We start from the raw sequence: 23,217 nt of genomic DNA, 5'->3' as shown, positions 1-23,217 counted from the left end.
GTGCAATTAATGGATGTAACCATTATCGGCCCAAAGGAAGGTAATAGTTACAAAAATTATTTGTACAAGTAAGTGATAATAAAGTATAGTGATGACCAAAAATTTTATACATATGTCAACATTGTCGGCCCAAAGGAAGGCATGTTGTTCGGTATGTTCTAGGCTATCAGTACTTTATTATTGCGTCAAAGTATCATAAGAAATTGACCCATTACTCAAAGGTAGCCGCTTAATGGAAATCGATACTTTGGTTTTAAGATGGTTTTTAAGTCTCATATAATGTGATGATTTATTAAGATTTACGATACTATGAATGTAACAATGTCGATGAAAGTTCTGTCTAGGCAAGTCAGAATTCGAAGTGTATCCTTAGGGATCCCTGACTTACCTGGTTGTGAAATTCGTGTGTATAGTAACAAAAGGGAAAATCATTTTATATATTTTGAGCAAGTTGGACCTTTATTTGAATGTAATTTATAAATTTAGATTTTTTATTCGTGTTGTTCTTTGTGATTTTTAGTTCGTGATTTTTCAGTTAGCATTGTTAAAGGCCTAAACAATATTTTTTTTTTATGTTAAATAGAACCAACTTCAAATTTTGATATGAGAACATAGTAATAGTTCTCAGTGTCATGGATCTGGACCTTGCGTTTAGAAAAACTTGTCCCACTATTACGGATACAAGTACTTTTGATCAAAAGAAGGAAAAGGAAAAATAGAACAGGTCTAATTGCATGTGTCTTATGATAATGAAGATGTTCATAAAGAGGCATTAATGAGCGCTCAAGGGGTTATAAATTTTATAATCCTACAGAACATAATGTATTTGAGACAGGAAATGCAAAATTTTTGAAGGATGTTGAGTTTGTGGGGGTGAGAAAATAATTGATTTTGAGGAAGAATATGCAAATATTCCATCAGGTGTTGCGAGTTTTGTGGATATAGATCCGAGTTTTACTCAAAACACCATTATAGACTAAATCATTATTGAAAATCAAACTCAACAAGATGAAACAACACAAAATAAAAATTCAGAGACAGGTGCAGGCCACTCAGGGCCGCACCAAGTTTTGGAAGATGTTGTTGTAGGCCAAATTGTTTCAGACAATATTGGAAGCCCTCAAAAAAATTCAGAAATGTCAATAAAAAAATATAAAGCCCGTCTTGTCTCTAAAGATTTAAGAGACTTTCTATTTGATTTTATTTAATGAATGCAAGCATTAACCGGCCCAAAGGAATGTTAATGATTGTTAAAATTATGTGCACATAGAGTATAGTGATTATTATTATGTTTACATATAATTAATATTGTCGGCTCAAAGGAAGGCATATTGATTAATATGTTATTTGAATCATCAATACTCTATTTTTGAAAGTATCTTTAAATATCATATTGGCATTGATTACGCATTTTAATTTGGAGCTTTAGTAGATGAATATTAAGACAACGTTTTTAAATGATGACATTAATAAAACAATCTATATGGTGCAACTAGAAAACTATGTGTCAGGAGATGCAATCTATATGGTGCAATCTATATGGTTGCCACAGTCCACGACGTGTTGTTCGAGTCTGTGGCAAGCTTGGTGCAAAAGATAAAAGGTGCGATAGATTGTGTCGATGATAGCTACGTAAGATCAGCAATCGATAGTATGGAACTGATGCACAGCAGTGGGAAGAGTTTCTTAGCAGATGATGACAAACTGGTATCGGAGCTGAAGGTTGTTAGCTGGCTTGGAATGCCCAATCTGGATGCTGACTTTGGGTTGGGACCCCCAAATTTTATGATCAGAGCATGCACTCCAGATAACACTGTGTACATAAAAAATGATAGTGCCGGAATATCGGTCCAGATCACGTTGGAGCAAGAAACCATGTCGAAATTCAAGGATCTCTTCTATGACATGCCCATTTTTTCAAGAATATGAAAACCGTACGAATTCAAATTTGTAGACAGATGCAATGGGTGACATATGATTGTTGGGAGAATTAGAGAGAAGATTGTCTCTGGCAATTGTTTGCAGATCTCTTAATTAAAGTGCATGAACAAAAGTAATTGTTCCAGGTTAATGCTTTTGCACTCTACTCACTACTACAAAAATGGTCATTGTACACTGCACATTGTACACGGATTTGATAATTTTACCTAAAAACCGTGGAGAAATTGTAATTTTTTGGAAGCCCGAAATATCTATGGGATCTCTACACGGATGTTTATTAAAGAATCAGTGTAGAAAGCCTTGAGAGAGCTACACGGACGTTTATTAGGAACTGTACACGGATTATTATTTAAATAACAGTGTAGAAAGCTTTAAGAGAGCTACACGGATATTTATTAAAGAACCGTGTAGAAAGGTAAGAATTGTACACGGATGTTTGTTTAAATAGCAGTGTAGAAAACTTGAGAGAGCAACACGGACGTTTAATAAAGAGCCGTGTAGAAAGGTGAAAATTGTACACGGTTTTTTGTTTAAATAACAGTATAGAAAGCCTTGAGAGAGCTACACGGATTTTTAAGTAAAAAATCCGTGTAGAAAGGTTATTCTAGGGTTTTGGTTATATAAAAGACCTCCTTCTAGCAGCGCCGTTTTGATCAATTAATACTCTCTCTCTCTCTCCTTCCAGAAGTGTCATTCTGATTTCTGTGCACAAAGAGCTAGGATCTGAGATCTTTGAAGTTAATTTGTATTTCTCATCTCTATCTTGCTAAGCTTAGTCATGTATATATATATATATATTTCTCTTTTCTGTTACTAGCTTATTATTGCTTATTTAGGTCAATTATTAATTAATACATGCATGCTTGATTTGTTAAGATAATGTAAATAATTAGTGTAATGTGGACCATTTTATGAAAGTGAGAAGTAAAGAAAACGCCTAAGGTCTCCATCATCAGATCTGAGAAAAACCGTTGAAGATCAGTACTAACGCTTCCGCCTAAAGATGTCTGCACTTCAGAACTGTAAGATTTAAATTACTTTGCTATTTTATTTTGAATTTACAGATTCTGGATTGCTTGTGTTTTTTTAATTGCAAAACACGTCATGAATTATTAAGACTATCATTTGATATCAGAGCCATCGTAAATTCATATAAGATGCAATAATTTTTTTTTACGAAATTGATTTTCAATGGTTCGTATAAAAGCTAGACAGATTCAACTAATTTTATATATAAATATTTTCTTATAATTTTGGATGAAAATTTTAAAGGAGAATTTTTATTCCCTATTATGTATGCACATATATGTTGATCAATGGATTCTTATTGGAGATGCAATATGTTGGAGACCTTTAACCAAGAGGCATCATGTCATGGATCACATGGGAGCTCCTTTTTTGATATGTTGGATCTAATACGCCTTAGTTTGTATGAAATTTTGGTCCAAACTAGATCATAACCAAGAGTTTTGGCAATTTGAGCCCAACTTAACGAATTTTGGGCCAAAGCTTGATCATGTGATTACTAAGTGGTAAGGATATAACTTTTATACAAACATTGTATTGGATCCTGAGGAGTATATGTTATGTTTTATCACATCAGATTGCATGTACAAAAGGCTTTGTATATATATATGTTGCATGAATTGTAATCTTCTACCTTTTCTTGTTACTAACTAATACCAAATTATAATTGTAGTATGGACCAAAGCAAAAGTGTTACATCAAGGAGCAAATTGACGATGTCAGATGTATGTGGACAAGGCAGTTTCAATTTAAATTTTGTAATGCTCAATATGGATTTGTATAATTTTGTATAATTTAGTGTACATAAATTATTTATACTGTTGTATAGTTTTGGAATTATGAGTTTAAAAGACCTCTGTTTAATGTTTCTCTATTTTGGAATTCTAATTTTAAATGGCTAACAAAATTGGAAGCTAGCCACAAAAAAAATGGGAAAAAAAGAACAATTCTACATGGACATTTAACTAAAGTCCGTATAGAAATGTATTTAAACATTAAAAAAAATTGAAAAAAAAACAATTCTACACGGACATTTAGCTAAATGTCCGTGTAGAAAGGTATTTAAACATATAAAAAAAAAATAAGAGAGCTACACGGACATTTAGCTAAATATCCGTGTAGAAAGAGTAATTCTACACGGACATTTAGCTAAATGTCCGTGTAGAAAGGTATTTAAACATATAAAAAAAATAAGAGAGCTACACGGACATTTAGCTAAATGTCCGTGTAGAAAGGTAAATAAACATATAAAAAAAATAAGAGAGCTACACGGACATTTAGCTAAATATCCGTGTAGAAAGAGTAATTGTACATGGACATTTAGCTAAATGTCCGCGTAGAAAGAGTAATCATACACGGCTGTTTATGTAAATATCCGTGTAGCTCGGTTATTTTGAGAGCGACGCTGGCAAGCGTTTGTACACGGTTGTTTATGTAATAATCCGTGTAGCTCTCGATAATCGCACACGGATAAATATCCGTGTATAAATATTCAGGGATTTCTAAACCCTCACATTCCACACGGTAGGAAATCCGTGTAGCTCTCCTATTTATGTCCGTGTACAATCACTTATTCTGTAGTAGTGACTTTTGTCTTTTGAATTTTGTTTGTAAGATTTTTCTTAAAATGAGGATGTCACTTCTGATACTTTTTACATGTATTTTACAGAAATTAAACTGGTATCTGTGTATTGAAGCAAGACACATCACTTTCAGTCTTTCACTATTTATATTGGGTGTATAGTTTTGTTACCAGTAGTACGACTTGCATATACAACCCGAAACTTTACCAGTACATATATTTATGAGATAGCCATAATTTATATTTAATCATAATTTATATTTTGATTAAAGAAAATTTAGTAATTACTTTTGACCATCTGAGTAAAATAAGATATTTAGGGATTGTTTGCTTTTGTAATATATATTTGAATGACAACAAAATTACATTTTATCTCATTTTCATTTAATTTAAAGAAATCTCTATAATATAGTATAATTTTCTGATCAGATGAATACAAACCATCCTACAAAAATTTAGTATATGTATGAACCATCTGCCTTCACCAGAAATCTTCACCTATAATTTACACAACATGGAGGATTCATAACAATAGGAACAACAAATCCAGCTCAATGAGTTAAGAGTTCTTATTTTGGGGGAAAAAGTTCAGACCTTCGACAAAAAATTACCTTTCTCAATGACCAGTACATTCAGCATATAAGCTAGCCTCACATGAATTGAAGCATATACTACACGTCTACACTGGCACCACCACCAACCACTAACAGCAACTGCTCACTCTTGAATTCTTCTCAAAACATCCCTAGTCAGCACTTTACCTTGTAGCAGAAAGAAAATGAACAATCTTACCTTTGGTGGTAAATGAAACTTCCAAACTTTGGTGAAACGGTATCGAATCTTGCCAGCCCCTATCATCATTTTATAGACCGAGTTTGCACTATAAGTTCCGGTAGCAGTCCATCTCCAGGATAGAGTTTCCCGGGCCTGCGATAATTGAACCCCCTGCACTGGATGTGTACCAGCACTTACTGCTTTTCCCAAGGATACCTTTCTCTGATGTATTTGATTCCCCTGCGTATCAAAGGAATCTTTAGTGTTCAATTGGTAGCTGTTTGATCCAGGGTATCACATCAAATTTGGTTTCGTTCGATAGCAAATCAGAGACGTTCTATTTGTATCAAGATTCATGTCAACTTTATCAACACGAATCTTGAAGTTACTGTAACAAATCTTGAAGTTGCTCAGCTTAGTTTGCTGAATTTAAATCTAAGGGTGTGTTTTCATTTAAATATATCCACATGGGAAATTGTTTCTTTGATATCTGAGATCCACTGGTGAAGTGAAGAATCTGTAACCTGTTTTTCTTTTTAGAAAGAGAAAGGAAAAATTGATCTAATATGTTCGATTTGATTCGATGTTGTGCTTGAACTCAGCTGTCTATACTGATAAAAATCAGACAGTTTGCAATTGTATTAATGCAATGTAATTGCATGGCAAAATTAGGACCCGATCTCAGTTTGAAAGATGTATATAGGACTAGAGGAATCCACCTGCACTTTATAAGACCAAGAGCATTGTTTCAAGCAATTTGCTTAACAATTAGGCTAATTAGACATTTCTCCAGGCAATTTGCTGAATTTAAATCAAAGGGTGTGTTTTCATTGACATATATCTACACAGGGGCTTGTTTCTTGGATATCTGAGATCACTGGTGAAATGGTGAAGCATTTGTAACCTGTTTTTTGAAAAAGAAACAAGAACAATTGATCTTATATGTTTGTTACCAAAAACACCATGTCCAAGATCCTGATTGCACGGTATGTTGTACTTGAACACTAATTAGACAATTTTTGGCACTTACATAAATTAGACAAATAATTGCTGAGATTTGGGGGTTAGGGGAGATTATTAGATACTTGGATGTGGAGGTAATTATCCCTATTAAAAATTGTAGGCATTATTTTCTCAATATGATTGTTATTTGACATTAAGCTGTAACCTGTATATCATTTGAATGATGAAGTACAAGTTTTAAAATTCTACAAACAAATGACACTTGTCTATATTAAGTTATATGAACTCATTTTTCTTCCTTCAATTAAACCACAAAAGGATAAAAAGTTGAAATTTAAGAGGTATCCAAGAAATCTTTAGTGTTCAAAGAAAAGGTTTAAATTGAGATATGGCGGGGGCCGCGCGAACACGTGCCCCCTCATCCAAAAAATGTGACGTCCAGCCTCCCACTTATAGGGAGATGGTAGGCCAGAGATCCTCCAAAGTGCAATGGAGGTCACTGACCTAGGCTTGAGTCTTCTTGATCGCTCAATGACCCCGTCCAGGTAAGTACCTTTCAACGCTGCACCTGTTACCTCTTTTATAGGCCTTCACTCGCTGTTACTTCATTTCGTAATTTCATGTGGGACTAACCAGCCGGGAAGAGGAGTTGCGGACGGAGAAGCCGAGCAGCGAGCGCATGGCCGAGCGACTTCATTATTGGGTCACAGAGTTGCGGCATTGGAGCATTGGAGCAGATTGTTTGTTTTGACGTGACTATTAAAAGTAAAAGGCCGCACACATTCATCTCGGATCGGACGGTCGGAATCTAAAGGATCCGGACTCGTATATTCCACCATAGTGCTAGGTTTATGTTATGATCTGTATCTGCTTTGGTACTAATTGTCATCTTCTGTGTTTGTTCTCGTATTAATTGTTATGATATGAGTGCTTCTTTGCTGGACACGATTTTTTTTTATATATATTTTAGAATTTTGGAGGACTAATTTTTGGAGCTTTTGAGAGTTGGGAGTTATTTAAAAAAAAAAAATTAGGTGCATTCAGATTGGATAATATCCGACCGTATCTGGATCCGTATCTAAAAATTTGATATGGATATCCGAATATTCTTGTGAATACGGTTTTGAATTTTAATTATTCGTATCCAAATAATAGATATATACTATATAATTTAATATATATTATGAAAATATTTATGTATATATCTACGGATATTCGATTTCCGATCTGTATCCATGCGTATTCATCTAATATCCGATCCGTATCGGAAAAATAAAAGCGGAGACAGATATGATTTTACCACCATCCGATCCGTATCTGATCCGTTTGCCCCCTAAAAAAATGCATGAGATGAGAAAACTATTTGTCATGATATTTGGACCGGGCTGAAGAATTTTAACTAATAAAGAAAGTGATATGTACTACTTAGGGGTGTAAACGGTCGGATACGGATCAGATAGTGGTCTTACCGTATCCGTATCCGTTATAATTTTTTGGATACGGATATGGATACGGATAGTCTCGGATACGGATACAGATTGGATATTAAATGTTACGGATACGGATCGGATATCGGACGGATACGGATATTTTTCATAATTAGCTTGTTATTTACAAAACATCTATTATATTATTAAAATATTTGTCACTAATTATGTCATAGTGTTATATTGTTCATCAAAATATATATCTATATGGAATTTAATAAATTATTCATACAATATGCAATTTAATAAATCAATTTAAAAACATATATCACATTTGTTGTGGTTTAAAGTATAAACGGTCGGATACGGATAGTAAAATGCTTTACCGTATCCGTTATAATTTTTCAAATACGGATACGGATACAGATAGTCTCGGATACGGATACGGATAGTCTCGGATACGAATACGGATCGGATAATTTAAGTACTTTTTCGGATTCGGATTCGGATAAAATCAGATATTATTCGATCCGTTTACACCCCTAGTACTACTAGGGTGGTAGAAGCATTTTTATATCCATATGTCCTGGTAATGAAAAAAGTATATTTATCTTTATCCGTATCCGATAAATTAACGAAAAAATATTAATTACTTTCATCTGTCTTTTCGAATACATTAGAGATCAGATAAGCGGGTAAAAAAATGTCATTGACAATTCCGATTTGTACTTTTGATAAAATATTAATAAAAACAAAAAAATAAAATAAAAATAATAATAAATACAACTAATTTGTATATTGAAATTTTTTTAAAGTACAAAACTTTATTATATTATGTATCATCTCCATACAAATATATATAAAATTATATTTGTAAAAATTATCTTATAAAATAACGGATAAGAAATGATTTTTATCCGTAACCTTATTCTATTATAATAATTAAAGCAAATTAATCAAACGGCAGAGGAATCCATCAAATATACTATTTTCCCATTGACACCCCTATGTATGTACTACCATTCTAAAGTAATTGCACTAACATTAGCCGAAGCACAGCATGAAAGAATCACATTGTTGAAAAATAACTAAATAAATAGAAAAGAACAACAAACTCATTGACATATTTTTCTTCATCGCGTGAAGCGCGATCATTCTGGTAGTAAATATATATTGAGCTCTAACAGTAACAAACGATCAGCTGCACATGCAAGATCAATAATTCCATTTCTGCTGCAGTAAATTGGAGCTCAACCACTCGACTGAAATGGACTTGCATTGCGTATTCGGAATGGGGACTCGGCGGGTCATTCGCATCCTCTGAGATATCTCATATTTTGTGTGACCTTTTGGAATATCACAACCTTTCAAATACGTTCTGCACAAATCTCAAATCTGAAATAATACTGGGCCCCGTGCTATCTCCGAATAGGCACCGGACACGTTGGTTACGCAAAATATGAGATATCTCAGAGGATACGTACTCCTCGGCGGGCCCGTGATCCTCCGTTTGCCAGCTTGGGGTCCATGTGAATTACGCCATTCAAATTACAGAGGTGCATTTTTGCATAGACACAGGCAATATTTTTTTTAAAAATTTGTGCTAAATTTCAGCTTTAAGCCAGTCAATGATGGTACAAGCAAGATTATTATATTGTTGGATTGCATTATTGTGGTAGAATCAGCTCGTTAACCTGTGCTGTCGCCTGTCGGATTTCATCAAGTTTTTGCATGAGATTTCAATTGGGCGGCATGGATCTTTTCTCTTTTTTATAATTTTGCAAGTGCTTTTGTAGTTTTGAAAAATACTGTAGCATTATATACAGAGAGTTATCAATCACATGCTGATTAATAAGAACAAGTTGGCTCATTCTATGACAACAAAACCACCCAGGAAGTTACCCAATTTTCTCAGCAATTTTACACGTGATGGGGCTCGTTTACGCCCAATTTTTTTTTTTTTTATCAGTACCATTAAAAAATAAAACCCATGGCATTGAAATCGAAGAAACTTGAACTGTAGCACAACCATGTTTGCCCGTAACGACTGATTTAATCTCTAATATAATTAAGAAAATGATGTCGACGCAGCATTTGTATAATCATGCATTAGTGAATGAAAGATTTTTTTAATGAAAAGAAAAAGGGTTCATAAATATAATTTTAATTTATTTCTATGTTTTATATTAATGTATAGTTGTATTTCTGACCTCATTAGTTAAGCCAATTACTCACCCTTACATAATAATCCTCTTAGCTAAAAAAAGAAGTTCAATGAAAAAAAAAAATTATGAGAAAACTTCCTAAGGTAGGATTACATCTCTTTTTGGCGATCCTAGCATTTCAATATAGCTAGTTTTGCTTGATGAATTTTGGATAATGGATGAACCAAGAAAAATCAATATTTATCATGACTATTTTTGGACTTGTCAAGCCTTAGCTCTATGAAAGACACTTGTATTTTTTTTACTTTGGAGTAGTAGGCAAAAATGCTAAACGGTTATATAGACTTCGTCTCTGTTGAATGCACGTCGCACAAGATTAGCTATGCCTATAAAAAGGAAGAAGAAAGAGAAATAATCTGAAACAATTTAATAAGCAGGACCCAATATCTATTTTCTTTACTAGTATACATAATTGGCTTGAAATTTAAACATTTAGTTCACTTCCTCTTGTAATGTATAAATGTGCAAATAAAAGCGTGCATAAGTCAAAGAAAAGGTCAACAACAAAAGAGAAGTTCCAATGTTCGAATTCGTATCCTCTTTATTAACTCAAAACAAAATCTTTTGAGTTAATAAATTTTGACTATCCGATTTATTTTAAAATTCATGCAGACTAGATCTGTACTAATATTAAAGGGCATCCTATATTTTAGGCAAGATCCAGATTGACTCCGTTTAAAATCAGACGATTGAGATTCATTAACTCAAAAGATTTCCTTTTGAGTTAATGCAGAGGATATATACGCATTCCCTAAGAGGTGTTTGATTCACACTATAGATCATTTCAGGAAATAAAAAAAAATAAAAAAAAAAGAATCACCCGATGAAATCCTTAGGTGCATTCGGAACACAGAATCTCTCATTTATATTTATGCGATAGAAGGGTGAAGCCAATTAAAATGTGATGTTTTACTTTTTGCATTTGTTTTTAAGGTTGCATTTTTACTAGTTCCATGCATAGACTACAAATTCTTATATTCGAATGAGAGATCAAAATTTAGAGGGAATGGAAAATTTGAGTATTATTAGATTTTGATCTCTCTTTTACCATAATGATTTTAGGATTAGTCATCTTCAAGATTATTTCAATTGAGATCGAAATGTTGGTAATGCAAAGGTTTCCATTGTCTAAAAATTCATTAAATACAAATATTAGGAATTGTGTAGGCATTTTTGTTTATAGCTTATGCTTAGAAAATTTTCAATTATTTGCTAATTCATATTGTATGAGGACGTTTTAAGTCAACCTAAAACTAAGTTTTTACTTAGTTTGTTCGAGGATGAACAAATGTTTAAGCTTAGGGGGTTGGATAAAGCTAAAACATATAGCGAAAATCACTACTTTTTAGTATGGAAAATGGCGGAAATACGTATGCAAAGTACCCATTTTGCCGAATTATTTACTGCAAATGTGTTTTTAGGCTATTTTGGCAGGTTTTGGAGAAAATTGCGAATTTATGTCGAAAATGGAGTAAAAATATCATATTTAGGCCGATTCTAAAGAAGACGTCAAAATAGGGCAACACATGGAGTATGCAAACACCTCACACAAATTGCATAACATGCAACATGACAAAATTGACTTAAATTCGGATAAGTACAGTGCCTTGCGGCCTCAGCTATGTCGCATGCGGCATAAATGTCTATACCGCAGGGGCACACGGATTGAATCTGTGGACTGTCTAGTTTGGATTAAATCTCAGCCATTGGACATCAACCTTCTAGAATGACGAATCTTCAGATGTGGCAAGCCTTGTCTCGCCTTGAAGTCTAAGTTTAGCGCTCCAAATATAGCATTTTATGCTACATTTGGCATCCATGATCTCCATGTTCTCCATGACTCCTCACCCCAGGCTAGGATATATAAACCCCTTTTGTAATATGAATTAGTATCCATGTTTTAGTTGTGTAAATTCATAGTTTATAACATAATATTGCGTGAAATATTTGGAGTCGTGGAGAAGGAGGAGTCTTCTAAGGAGGAGCCTTCTAAGGAAGAGGTGTCTAGGTTATAGGTTATGTCTTTCTTTTATTACTTCTTTTAATTTGTCATGGCTTTGAGTAGCTAAACTCCTCCTCTCTAGAGATAGATGTAATGAATTCTAATTGCTCTTTACTATAATATTTATTTTTCTTTTATGTCTATTTGAGATTTTGTCATACTTCGAATGCTATTGAAATATGTCCTTGCATACATAGTTCTGTCTATAGATGGTCCAGTGCCCTCTACATACTAATAGGTGTTATAAGTCGTTGTACCTCGGTGTGAGAGGGGATAATGTAAGTACTATAAACACTTCAGCTAACGAGGCCTGGCTGCGGTTCAAAGGCTAGGGTTCGAACCCAGTGGGCTCCCTTGGCAAGACATAGATTAGATACCGATTTTTTTATTTATATCCAAAAAATAAATAAAATTTTAAAAAATATCCAAATTCCGACTAAATTCGAAAACTACCCAAACCGGTTATCCAATAACCGAAAATATCCATTCTTTCTGATCCTCCAATTCCCGGAATTTGAGAATTGGACCGGTTAATGGTTAACCAGTTGTTGGTTAATCGGTTTATGTGTCCGGTTAATGGTGCGCCGGATTTGTGGATTTTGCTTTTTTTTTTAAAAGAAAACATAAATTTCTAATTTTTTTTGTATTAAAATATTAGAAATGTCGAGTATATTTCTTTGAAAATAGATGGAATACAATATAATTTGATTTACTAGAAAGATTGTAATAAATAACTCGGATCAATATTTTTCAGGCCGAATTTTTCGCAGTTGTAAGAAAAATTAATATATTTCTTTATGTGTTATTGGAAAAAAAATAAAAATGTTTAGATTCTGAGTTATTGATCCCGGTTCAAAAGTCACTTCTAGGTAATCCAAAAAATATTGTGATCCTTCTAGTACATTTAATTTATAAAAAGTTATATATATTTTTGAAAAAAAATAAAAACTTTAATTTATTTAATGATTGTTTTTCAAAAAGAATTCTTAAAATTGGTTTAATTACATTATATCATGTGATAATCAGAATTATCTCCCACAAGCCGACCTTAAAGTCTGAGAACCTTTTAAATACACATATAACCGAACTCAAGTAATACGTGGGGAATAATAGTACCGGTATGCGTCTCTGCTCTGTGGGGTGGTCTATATCGTATATGGCAGTGACAGAAGGCCGTATGCGGTAGTGACGTATACAGATAGACATGAGTACCATAAATATTGTATTGAGTTAATTAGAAGAAATTCATCCAAAATTCTAGAGACTCCCTAAACTTTGTTTACAGCAATTACATTTTGAAATAATTGGTAAAGACTACCAAGTAAATGTCAGATAATGTAACGTCAGAAAATGTCATTCCAAAAAAATGTCATTATCATATTTGATTAGCACAAAACTATCAACATTCCAAGGAAAATCTATCTTTCGTCTAGTATTAAAAACTAGCGCATTAATTTCCATTTCCGACCAAATGCTGGCATGCTGCAACTGTACCTAGCTTGACAGAAAAGGACACAATTAATAATTAAAATAATTAAAATGAAAATGAGATATAAGTGCGGACTTGCGGCTGCAAATCAACTCGGATCCAAAGTAACCTAAATTTTGAGTTTGGATTCGGACAGTTTGATTTACTCTGACAAGAATATTAAAGAGACGCCGTATATTTCGAATTCATATCCCCTTAGGTAATTTGACTGAGTAGAATTGATTCGGACGGTCCGAAAATCAGGGGCGGATCTACTGTAGCACAGGGAGGGTCAACTGACCCCCTCTGGATTTTCAAAAATAGTACTAAAATTCTGCTTATTTCAGCTCTGACCCTCCCTGGAAATTAAATTGCCCCTCTAGAGTCTAAAATAAAATATCTATAGTTCAATCTGAAGCCCAAATAGATTTAGTGGAGCCGCAAAATTTTCGCTGACTAAACTCGCGAGGCGCTGTTCAATTCGAAATGAGATTTCGAACTGAAATAAGCAGTTTTGACGGACAGGCGGAGCCCAATTAATACAAGAGAGAGGAGCCCATCTAAACTATATATCTCTCTGGAAATTAGCGAAGCCCAATCAATTTTAATTTTAATTGGCAGAGCCCAATCAATTAATTTTAATTAGCGGAGCCCATCTCTCTGGAAATTGAAAATGACAGATCGAAATCTCATTCAAATTTGACGCAGCTCTCTCTCTCTCTCAAAACGAAATCGACGACCCTCGGTGAAAATTGAGACCTCTCTTTCGCTGAGACGCTGACTCGCCGTCTTGCCCTGTAAACAAACCCTCTCTTTCGCTGACTCGCCATCTCTCTCTCTTTGACTCGAAGTTGATCAGTGACCAGCGTCCAATGGTGCAAACTGCACACGGGCACGGCACACCATTACCAAGCCTTTCTCTCATTCTCTGACTCGCGGCAGCACACCAGACCAGCGACACTTCGGCAACACATCAGAGCGATATCGAATCTCACGGTAAATTTGGTTCTTTCTTAATTTTGAACTTTACTTGAATTCCTTGAATTACTTGAACTCTAATTTCTATGAATTCTTTGAATAATGATAAATTGAATTCAACCCTAATTTATTGAATTAGGATAAATTGTATTGAACTCTAATTTATTCATGGAATTAGAATAAATTGACTTGAACCAAAATTTATTTGAATTAAGGTTTAGGGTTTACTTGAATTAGGATAAATTGACTTGAACCCTAATTTATTTGATTTATTTTTTTCAATATATAGGGTAAAAGAAATGGACAAATTCTATCAGAGAGTACCCAAACGTCCATTTGATTCATCTTCGAGTTCTAATTCAATAAATGAGGTTATTAGTAATGAACAAGACCCTCCTTCTGATCCTGCTCAAAGAAAACCTATATTGGATTATAACCCAAATGAGCGTGATCGCATACGTCGATATTACCTAATCGAGGGGCATGGTCCATGTCAACCTCACAACCATGTTTTTCCCCAAAGAAATTTTAGTGGTATAATGAGAAGATTTAATCCCTCTTGGTTTGGTCTACACAAAGTTTGGTTGGAATATAGTATTGAAAAGGATGCGACCTTTTGCCTTTTTTGTTATTTATTTAGACCAGAAAATCTTGGTTCAGGTGGAAGGACAAACTTTGTAGGAGAAGGTCTACACAAAGGTGATTTTTGATAAGGCTCCCCAAAACCTAAAGTTGATTGCACCTACAATCCAAAAGGATATAGTCAATGCTTGTGCAGAGGAGACAACTAAGGATATAATTGCAGAGCTTGGAGATGAATTGTTCTCGGTTTTAATTGATGAGGCAAGAGATGCCTCAACCAAAGAGCAAATGGCGGTTGTTATTCGGTTTGTGAACAAGAGTGGTTCTGTTGTCGAACGGTTTCTAGGTATCGTTCATGTTTCCGATACTACAGCGTTGTGTTTGAAGGCGGCACTTGAGAATTTATTTGGCAAGCATGGTCTATCTCTCTCTCGATTGCGTGGTCAAGGTTATGATGGGGCTAGTAACATGAGCGGGGAGTTCAATGGTCTCAAAGCATTGATCATGAATGAGAATGAGTCCGCATACTACGTGCATTGTTTTGCCCATCAATTGCAACTAACTCTCGTTGCGGTAGCGAATAATCATGCTCAGGTTGGATTATTTTTTCAAATGGTTGCTAGATTGCTCAATGTTACTGGTGGATCTTGTAAAAGACGTGATCAATTACGTGATGAGGCGAGAATTAATGTTGTGGAAGCTATTTCAAGTGAAGAGATAGTAACCGGAAGTGGTTTGAACCAAGAATCGAGCCTTGCACGTGCCGGTGATACCCGATGGAGTTCTCATTTCAACACTTTAAATAGTTTGGTGGTACTATTTTCACCTACGTTTAGGGTAATTGAGCAAATAGAAATGGATGGGTCAACATGGCAGCAAAGGTCAGAGGCGCGTGGATTACGTAGAGAAATACAAAATTTTGAATTTGTATTTGTGTTGCTTCTCATGAGGGATACATTAATCATCACACATAATCTATCGCAAACCTTGCAGTGCAAAAGTCAAGATATGGTGAATGCTATTCGGTTGGTGAATATTGCTAAACAACGCTTGCAACGCATGAGGGATAGTGGTTGGGAATTATTATTAAAAGATGTGTGTGCATTTTGTGAGAAACACGGTATTAAAGTTCCAAATATGGAGGAAGAGTACTTCGATAACCCAAGGTACCAAACAGGCACAACTAATTTGCATTATTATCGTGTGAATCTTTTTAACACAGTTATTGATATGCAATTGAAGGAACTTAATGATAGATTCAACGAAACCAATACTCAACTTCTTATTTGTATGTCATGTTTAGATCCGAGAAACTCCTTTTCAGCATTTGACATAGAAAAGTTGGTTCAATTAGCTCAATTCTATCCTTCTGATTTCAACCAATTCGAGCTTCCCGTCCTAAATAGTCAATTGGAGAATTACATTTTGGATGTGCAAGATGATAGAGCTTTTTTGGAGGTAAGCACCATACTTGAACTTTCTGAAAAAATGGTGAAAACGAATAGGCACAATGTTCATCCCTTGGTTTACAAGTTAGTGAAATTGGGATTGATATTGCCAGTAGCTACAACTAGTGTCGAAAGGGCATTTTCGGCAATGAATATTGTGAAAACCAGTATGAGAAGTAGAATGGGAGATCAGTGGATGAACGATTGTTTGATTACTTTTATTGAGAAGGATTTGTTCAAGAGGGTGAGCAATGAAAGAATTATGCAAAGGTTTCAAAACATGAAGGCTCGTCGAGGAATCCTCATTTAGAAGTGTTGTTAGAAATGTTATTTTTTAATATGTAAAAGGATATTAGAAGTGTTGTTTTTATCATGTAAGATTGTCTTATTTTTGTTGTTGTTATGTTTATTGTTTGTTATGATGTTGAATTGTTGATTATTTTTTGTTATGTTGGATTATTGATTTCTTCAAGTAATTTATGTTTTTTGCTATGTGTGATTGTATTTTATTATGTTGAATTATTGATTTTTTTTCAAGTTTTAGTATTTTTATTATGTTGATGGATATGTTTTTTTGTTATGTTGAATTATATCCTATTAGCTAATGGGTTTGAATCCAATAAGCTAATTGAATTCGATTTCTGACCCCCCCCCCCCCCCCTGACAGAAATCCTGCATCCGCCCCTGCCGAAAATGAATTGGCACGTTCTCAAATAACAAATAATCCTGCCCCCTCAGTCATCCTGAATCCCGACCGGCTGAGAATAAATATGAGCCATCCGTTTTAATTGTGTTGAATCAGGTACCTGGGAGGATACAGATCCGTATATTTCACCTCAAAACATATTAATCCAAATTCTAATTGGACAGTCCGGATCCAAACTAAAAATTTGGAATACATTAGAAGATCCGGACCCGGTTATGGGTTGCCAATCAATTTAGTTCAAGGCTTTAATTAGTTTGTTGGAGTGTACCCTCAGAAGTTGAGGGTGCGTATCCTCTGAGATATCTCAACTTTTGCTTGACTGACGTGTCCGGTGCCTATTCGGGGGAGATGTAGCGGGTCAGTATTATGTGTGCTTTTAGAATCGTGCATAACGTAGTTAAACGGTTGGGATTTTCCATAAAGTCACGCAAAGTTTGAGATATCTCAGAGGATACGAATTCAGAAGTTGATGGGCTGTCTAACTTTTTGGTGAAATGGAAGGAGTAGAATTCGCATCCTTGGAAAATCTCAACCATTCAAATACGTTCTTCACGAATCTTAAAGTTCAAATAATACTGCCCTTGTGCTAATCCCGAATAGACACCGGACATGTCAATCACACAAAATATGAGATATCTCAGAGGATGGGCACTCATGACCATAGTGACAAGATACCAGAATTATATCCGAATTATACCCGTTTAATTCTTTTTTGGGGTGATGCCGAACCGAACACCGAATTATTCGGTTGACCGAACTTTGACCGAATTAAACTCGAATAATTTCCGAATTTTACAAACTTTTCCCGAATTTTACGAATTATTCACGAATTTTTCCTGAATTTTTCCAAAAACAATTATTTTTTTTGTTTTTTATTTTTTTGCTCCTTTGCAGGACTGAGATTTCTGATCTGAATAATTCCGAATCATTCCCAAATTATACCTGAATTATATCCGAATCACGAATTTTTGATCTCGCTGAACCGAACCTGAATAATTCATTTGTCACTATGCTCATGGCCTACGGGCATTAATGATCAAAAATGAAAAAGAAAATGCGTTGTTGGTCCTTCCCATGTGCAGCTGTTTTTGTGCCTCTCTCTCTCTACGCCGGATCAGAATCAGCTATTTTTCTTTCAAGTTTCAGATTTTCATCTTAACAGTTTATATATTTTTAACAGTCCAGATTCGGTGTTATTTTTAATAATCTGCGTATCAAATCTGAACTGTTAAATTGACGAATAGGAAGAAGAAAAATATGAACCTACCTTTATGAGAGAAAAGCAGCGAATTTTGTTCCCTCTAGGCCCACGGAAACAAATCTGCTTCGATTTGAATTGGAGCTACAGTACTTTAAAATTTCTGTTTTTGTAATCCAATTGTTAATTCCTTTTAGATATGTACATAGAAAAACTAACTATTTAGAGATGCGTTCATAGAAACATTGAACAGTGAAATTTGAAAAAGCAAAAATTTTAAGTTACTGTAGCTACCAGGATTGCACCAGATTTATTTCCCTAGGCCCACTATCGCATGTGTGATTTGTTTTTTGGCAGCTCCGTGTCATGTGCATGTGTGATTTTATGAAGTCAGCCGACTGCGGGGAATTCACATCCAGTGCAATACTGAGGTGCAATGACTAGATCCGAACCGTTCTTTTAATTTGACACAAATCTCAAAACAGACCTATATTTTTTTACAGCATTAAGGTTGATCAGGCTGGAATTAATCCAGGCCCTCCGTTTTTTCATTGTAACCCTCCAATATCCGAGGAGGCGCACTCAGTGATAGGTCTTTAAAATATGGGAATGTCATGCATATCTCTCAAAACTCTCAAATTACTGATTTCTTCTTCTAAATTTCATAATATCATATTTATCCAACTTTTAAACACTCACAAATTTGTCTAGATTATTGGGTTTTCTATTAAAACTTACTCTAAATTAATGAAGTGCTCATTTTAACTTTTATTAAAAAAAATAAAATTGTAGTTTGTGTAAGAAAACTAATATGTCTTTTAACTGGAATTTTAAGAACAAATGATTCAGTTATCTACTTGTGACACTACACGGTGATATTTAAACATATACTTTGTGTGCGTCACATGTAAGAAAATTAATCATTTGCTCTCAAAACCTATCAATTAGAAAAAAAAAATTGATCTTAAATAGTTTACATGTTTTTTTATTTTTTAAATAAATGATACAATGTATACTTTATAAACTTAAAATAAGTTCTAATAAAAAAAATCAGTAAACTTAAAATGAGTTCTAATTAAAAAATAGCGGTCAGTAAACCGAATTAATTTGTGAGTCTTTGAAATTAAATTTCAAAGGTTAATTATCATATTATGAATTTTAGAGAGAGAAATACGTAATTTATGAATTTTTTGGAGAGATATACATAAAATTCCCCTAAGCAGGTGAAGTCCTGAACTCCTTTGATCACGAACCTTGAATATATATAACCGAATAGCATGAAAATCGTGGGAATCCAAAATCTTTTTCAAAACATTCCAAATGATTCAATAATAAAGCTCAGCGGAATCACGAAATTACCCATCTCAAACCCAACCCGACCCACTTGCTTCCGTCCCCTAATTATATCTAAAATCACATATACACTGACATAGCAAAATACACAAAGGAGGCTGAGAGAAAGAGAGAGAGAGAGAGAGAGAGAGAGATGGTTGAGGTGGTAGAATCGTGCATGGTGGTTCCCCTTGAGAAGACACCACAGCATGACCTATGGATCTCCAACATTGACATCTATTATGAACAACTCGGATACACTCCACTTATCTACTGCTACCCAGCCAGCTCCAGCTCCGATCCGAACTTCTTTTCGGTGGATGCCATCAAGAATGCACTTGCAAAAGTGCTAGTGCCGTTTTACCCTCTCGCTGGGCGGCTTGTGATGGGTGCTGACAACCGGCTCAAGATAGAGTGCAATGCAGCCGGTGCTCTGCTTGTGGTGGCCAAGTCGGAGTTAACACTCGACAGCTTTACCAAGATGGAGCTGTCACCGGAGATGACGGAGAAGTATTTTCCAAGCAAAATTGGATCAGCTCATCAGTACCCCTCGGTGCTGTTCATGTTACAGGTTTAATTTCTCATCAATTTAGGCTAGTTTTAGGTTACATCTACCTTCAATTTATGGTATGTTTATTTAATATATAATTAAAATTATATGAAATGAGTTTTCATTATTTTAACCCAATTTTTTTTTTTTTTTTTGTTGTTGTTGTTGCAAACTTTCACGCCCTTAGGCATTCCTTTTCATTGATCACAACCAGTACAGGTTTTAGCAGAGTACAAAGGATATTTTAGCAACACTGCCTAACCAAATTTTCTTCTGATGAGAATCAGACCCAAATTTTTCTCTCTTTACGGATGACCAATCAAATTTTATATATGCCAATTCTAAATAAACAGAGAATGCATATATAATTTTAAGTTTTCAATTTTAATGATATTTGGTGAAAAATATTAAATGCACAAATTAATTGCCCTCAACTAATAGTTGTGTCATTCTGAAAAAGGACAAGTTGTATAATTAATTGTTGTACTTGAGTTTGCAGTAAGAAAATTGGAGCATGTTGCACAACGGAAGAGTAACCTCGTGGCAAATATTGAACCACACATATATATATGTGAAAATATTTTGGATCCTTTTGTCTGGTACTTTTTCTTGCAAAATAGATATTATCTAAAATACATAAATAAACAGATGACCTTTTTTAAATGCGGCGGCGTGGCGCTGGGTGTGGCGAGGCACCATGTACTCCACGACATGCGGAGCGCAAATCACTTCCTGCAGACTTGGGTGAACATGACTCGAGGCTGCATCGGTGCTGATCTCCCCCCACCACCATTTCTAGACCGTACCGTCCTTCGTGCCCGGTCCCCTCCAGTTGTCCAATTCGATCATCCTGAGTGCATCCCCAAAATAATCAACCCATCACAAACTCCCGGTGCCACGACTTCTATTTCCTGCGCAATGAAACTATCACAGGATCAGATCAACATCCTCAAATGTAGTGGCAAACCAGACTCAACCGTTGATTTGTCCACGTTCAGTGTGGTTGCTGCGCATGTTTGGAAGTGTGTGTGTGCAGCGGGTGGCCACGGCTTCTCTCCAGAAAACAATGCACGTCTCGTCCTTCCAGTTGACGTTCGCAATCACGTACACCCTCCTCTTCCACAGCAATATTTGGGCAATGCCATCATCCAGACTGCAGTGGATGCGAGGGTCCACGATGTGTTGCTAGAGTCTGTGGTAGGCATGGCTCAAAAGATTAAAGGTGCGTTAGATCGTGTCGATGATAGCTATGTAAGATCAGCAATCGACTGCATGGAACTGATGCACGGAAGTATGAAGAGTTCCTTGACAAATGATGACAAACTGGCATCAGAGTTCAAGCTGGTCAACTGGCTCGGAATGCCGACTCAGGGTGCTGACTTCGGGTGGGGACCCCCAAAGTTTATGATTCGATCACACACTGCAAGTGACAATGTGGCATTGATGAAAGACGATGGTGCCGGAATATCGCTTCAAATCAGCTTGCAGCGAGAAACCATGTTGAAATTCAAGGATCTCTTCTATGACATACCCTGTTTGGATGCCTAAACATTATTGTTTTCTGTATCTCTTATTTATTAATTGCTTTGGTGTGGTTTGCTTCGATCCGTGGAGATGTTATTAATTTGGTTACAATTTGTGTATTCCTAGTTGCTTGTCACCTTATAAAGAATAAAGCAATTGGAAGAACTTTGAAATTATTGTTCCGTTCATTTTCAGAACCATCAGTTTACCTATGTTCTCTTCTATAACATGCCCTGAAATTATTATATCCCTGTTAAAAGGCTTAAGCCCTGAAATTATTATATCCCTGTGGTTTGGCAAGACCAACCCTTTATATCGCGAGTTTGTGATGGGTTTATCACCTTGCGGTTGCGGAAGTACTCAGGATGATCAAATTGCACGACTGGAGGGGACCGGGCGTGGAGGACGGTACGGTCTAGAAATGGGAGTGGGGGCAGATCGGCACCAGTGCTGCCTCGAGCCAGGCTCACCCAAGTTTGCAGGAAGTGAAATCCACTCCGCCCGTTTTATGAGTTATGACAACATGGTGCCTCGCCGCACCAAACGCCATGCCGCCACATTTAAGAAAGGTCATCTGTTTAGATAACAAGTATTAGTAACTCTTTTTGCTAGAATAAAGCCCCAAACAGAAGGATCCAATAATTTTCACATGAATTCAGAAACTTTTTTTTATAAACCATAATTAATAAATTGAAATTTACGGAACCAATATGATTATTATTTTTTTTTTCAAAAACCACAAAGACCGAATTGACAATTCAATCTTGAAATTGAGCTTTTTTTCAGATCGAAATAGCCATTCGGTCTCCTCCATTTTTTCACTTTTTCACGTGCAGCCTTTGTACCGCCATCTATATTTCTCCAGACCGAATTGCCAATTCGGTCTGCATCTATTTTGTTTCCAATTCGGTCTGCATGCTTTGCCACGTGGATTTACGTAACAGGTGTGGGGAGAATATTTTATCAACTACTTTGGCCACATGCAACAAGACGTACTATTGTTTTATTAATTTGGACATATGTGCATGATAATCTTATTCCAGTGTACGCAGATCGGATCCTCTCCAATCAAACCGTTTGTTATTTGAATACCAGAACTCGGACCAATCTAATTACAAAGCCTCTCTAATATTTATATGAATTTTTATCGGATTGACAATGTCTAAATAGAAAAAATTCTTAATCTTTAGAGGATATGAATTCTACAAGTTTTAGGTTATAGTACATCAAGTATTGTAAACACGCATACTGTAAAAATACAATACAAAATATTTTTTTTTTTTAAAAAAAAAAACATGAAAAATGTTGTTCTGTCGTTCTAGGAAATACTTTCAGAATTATTTGCACAACTAACGAATATCCAACCTTAAATATATTTAAAGCAACCTTAAATATATTGTATATAAATATGTAATTATGTTTTAACGAAATATTCATCCTATCCATAAATGATTAAAAATGTCATATTTAGATACTTTATTAGAAATAACA

At 35.1% G+C, this 23,217-nt stretch overlaps 3 protein-coding genes and 1 non-coding gene across 4 annotated transcripts; 3 read left to right on the top strand and 1 right to left on the bottom strand.

Annotated features, from left to right (window-relative positions):
- Positions 1–1,539: 1,539 nt before the first annotated feature.
- On the top strand, positions 1,540–1,929 carry LOC144544066 (putrescine hydroxycinnamoyltransferase 1-like). Its single transcript, XM_078292480.1, has one exon. The coding sequence runs from the start codon at positions 1,540–1,542 to the stop codon at positions 1,927–1,929; it is 390 nt and encodes a 129-aa protein (XP_078148606.1).
- A 4,748-nt stretch (positions 1,930–6,677) lies between these two features.
- Positions 6,678–6,839, bottom strand: LOC144544709 (U1 spliceosomal RNA). The gene has a single exon (XR_013508312.1). It is a non-coding gene; the product is annotated as a U1 spliceosomal RNA (small nuclear RNA).
- A 7,841-nt stretch (positions 6,840–14,680) lies between these two features.
- On the top strand, positions 14,681–16,760 carry LOC144544065 (uncharacterized). The gene is made up of 2 exons (XM_078292479.1): positions 14,681–14,895; positions 15,068–16,760. Exons 1-2 carry the CDS (start codon positions 14,686–14,688, stop codon positions 16,724–16,726), a joined length of 1,869 nt encoding a protein of 622 aa, XP_078148605.1. The 5' UTR covers positions 14,681–14,685; the 3' UTR covers positions 16,727–16,760.
- Positions 16,761–19,570: 2,810 nt separating this feature from the next.
- LOC144544373 (putrescine hydroxycinnamoyltransferase 1-like) lies at positions 19,571–21,920 on the top strand. Its single transcript, XM_078292878.1, has 2 exons — positions 19,571–20,223; positions 20,851–21,920. The coding sequence occupies exons 1-2, from the start codon at positions 19,807–19,809 to the stop codon at positions 21,748–21,750; spliced, it is 1,317 nt and encodes a 438-aa protein (XP_078149004.1). The 5' UTR covers positions 19,571–19,806; the 3' UTR covers positions 21,751–21,920.
- Positions 21,921–23,217: the final 1,297 nt, after the last annotated feature.

This window comes from Carex rostrata, chromosome 26, assembly GCF_964058835.1.
Source record: "Carex rostrata chromosome 26, lpCarRost1.2, whole genome shotgun sequence".
Lineage (NCBI taxonomy): Eukaryota > Viridiplantae > Streptophyta > Magnoliopsida > Poales > Cyperaceae > Carex > Carex rostrata.
The sequence above is the reverse complement of the archived record's forward strand: the minus strand, read 5'-3'. Positions and strand labels throughout refer to the sequence as shown.

Excerpts from the sequence above, each read along its gene's own strand:
- LOC144544373 (XM_078292878.1), top strand. The coding sequence starts at position 19,807 with ATGGTTGAGGTGGTAGAATCGTGCATGGTGGTTCCCCTTGAGAAGACA. Across the intron at positions 20,224-20,850 it reads CGGTGCTGTTCATGTTACAG|ATGACCTTTTTTAAATGCGG; the intron begins GTTTAATTTCTC and ends ATAAATAAACAG.
- LOC144544065 (XM_078292479.1), top strand. The coding sequence starts at position 14,686 with ATGGACAAATTCTATCAGAGAGTACCCAAACGTCCATTTGATTCATCT. Across the intron at positions 14,896-15,067 it reads CATGTCAACCTCACAACCAT|GAGAAGGTCTACACAAAGGT; the intron begins GTTTTTCCCCAA and ends CAAACTTTGTAG.
- LOC144544066 (XM_078292480.1), top strand. The coding sequence starts at position 1,540 with ATGGTTGCCACAGTCCACGACGTGTTGTTCGAGTCTGTGGCAAGCTTG.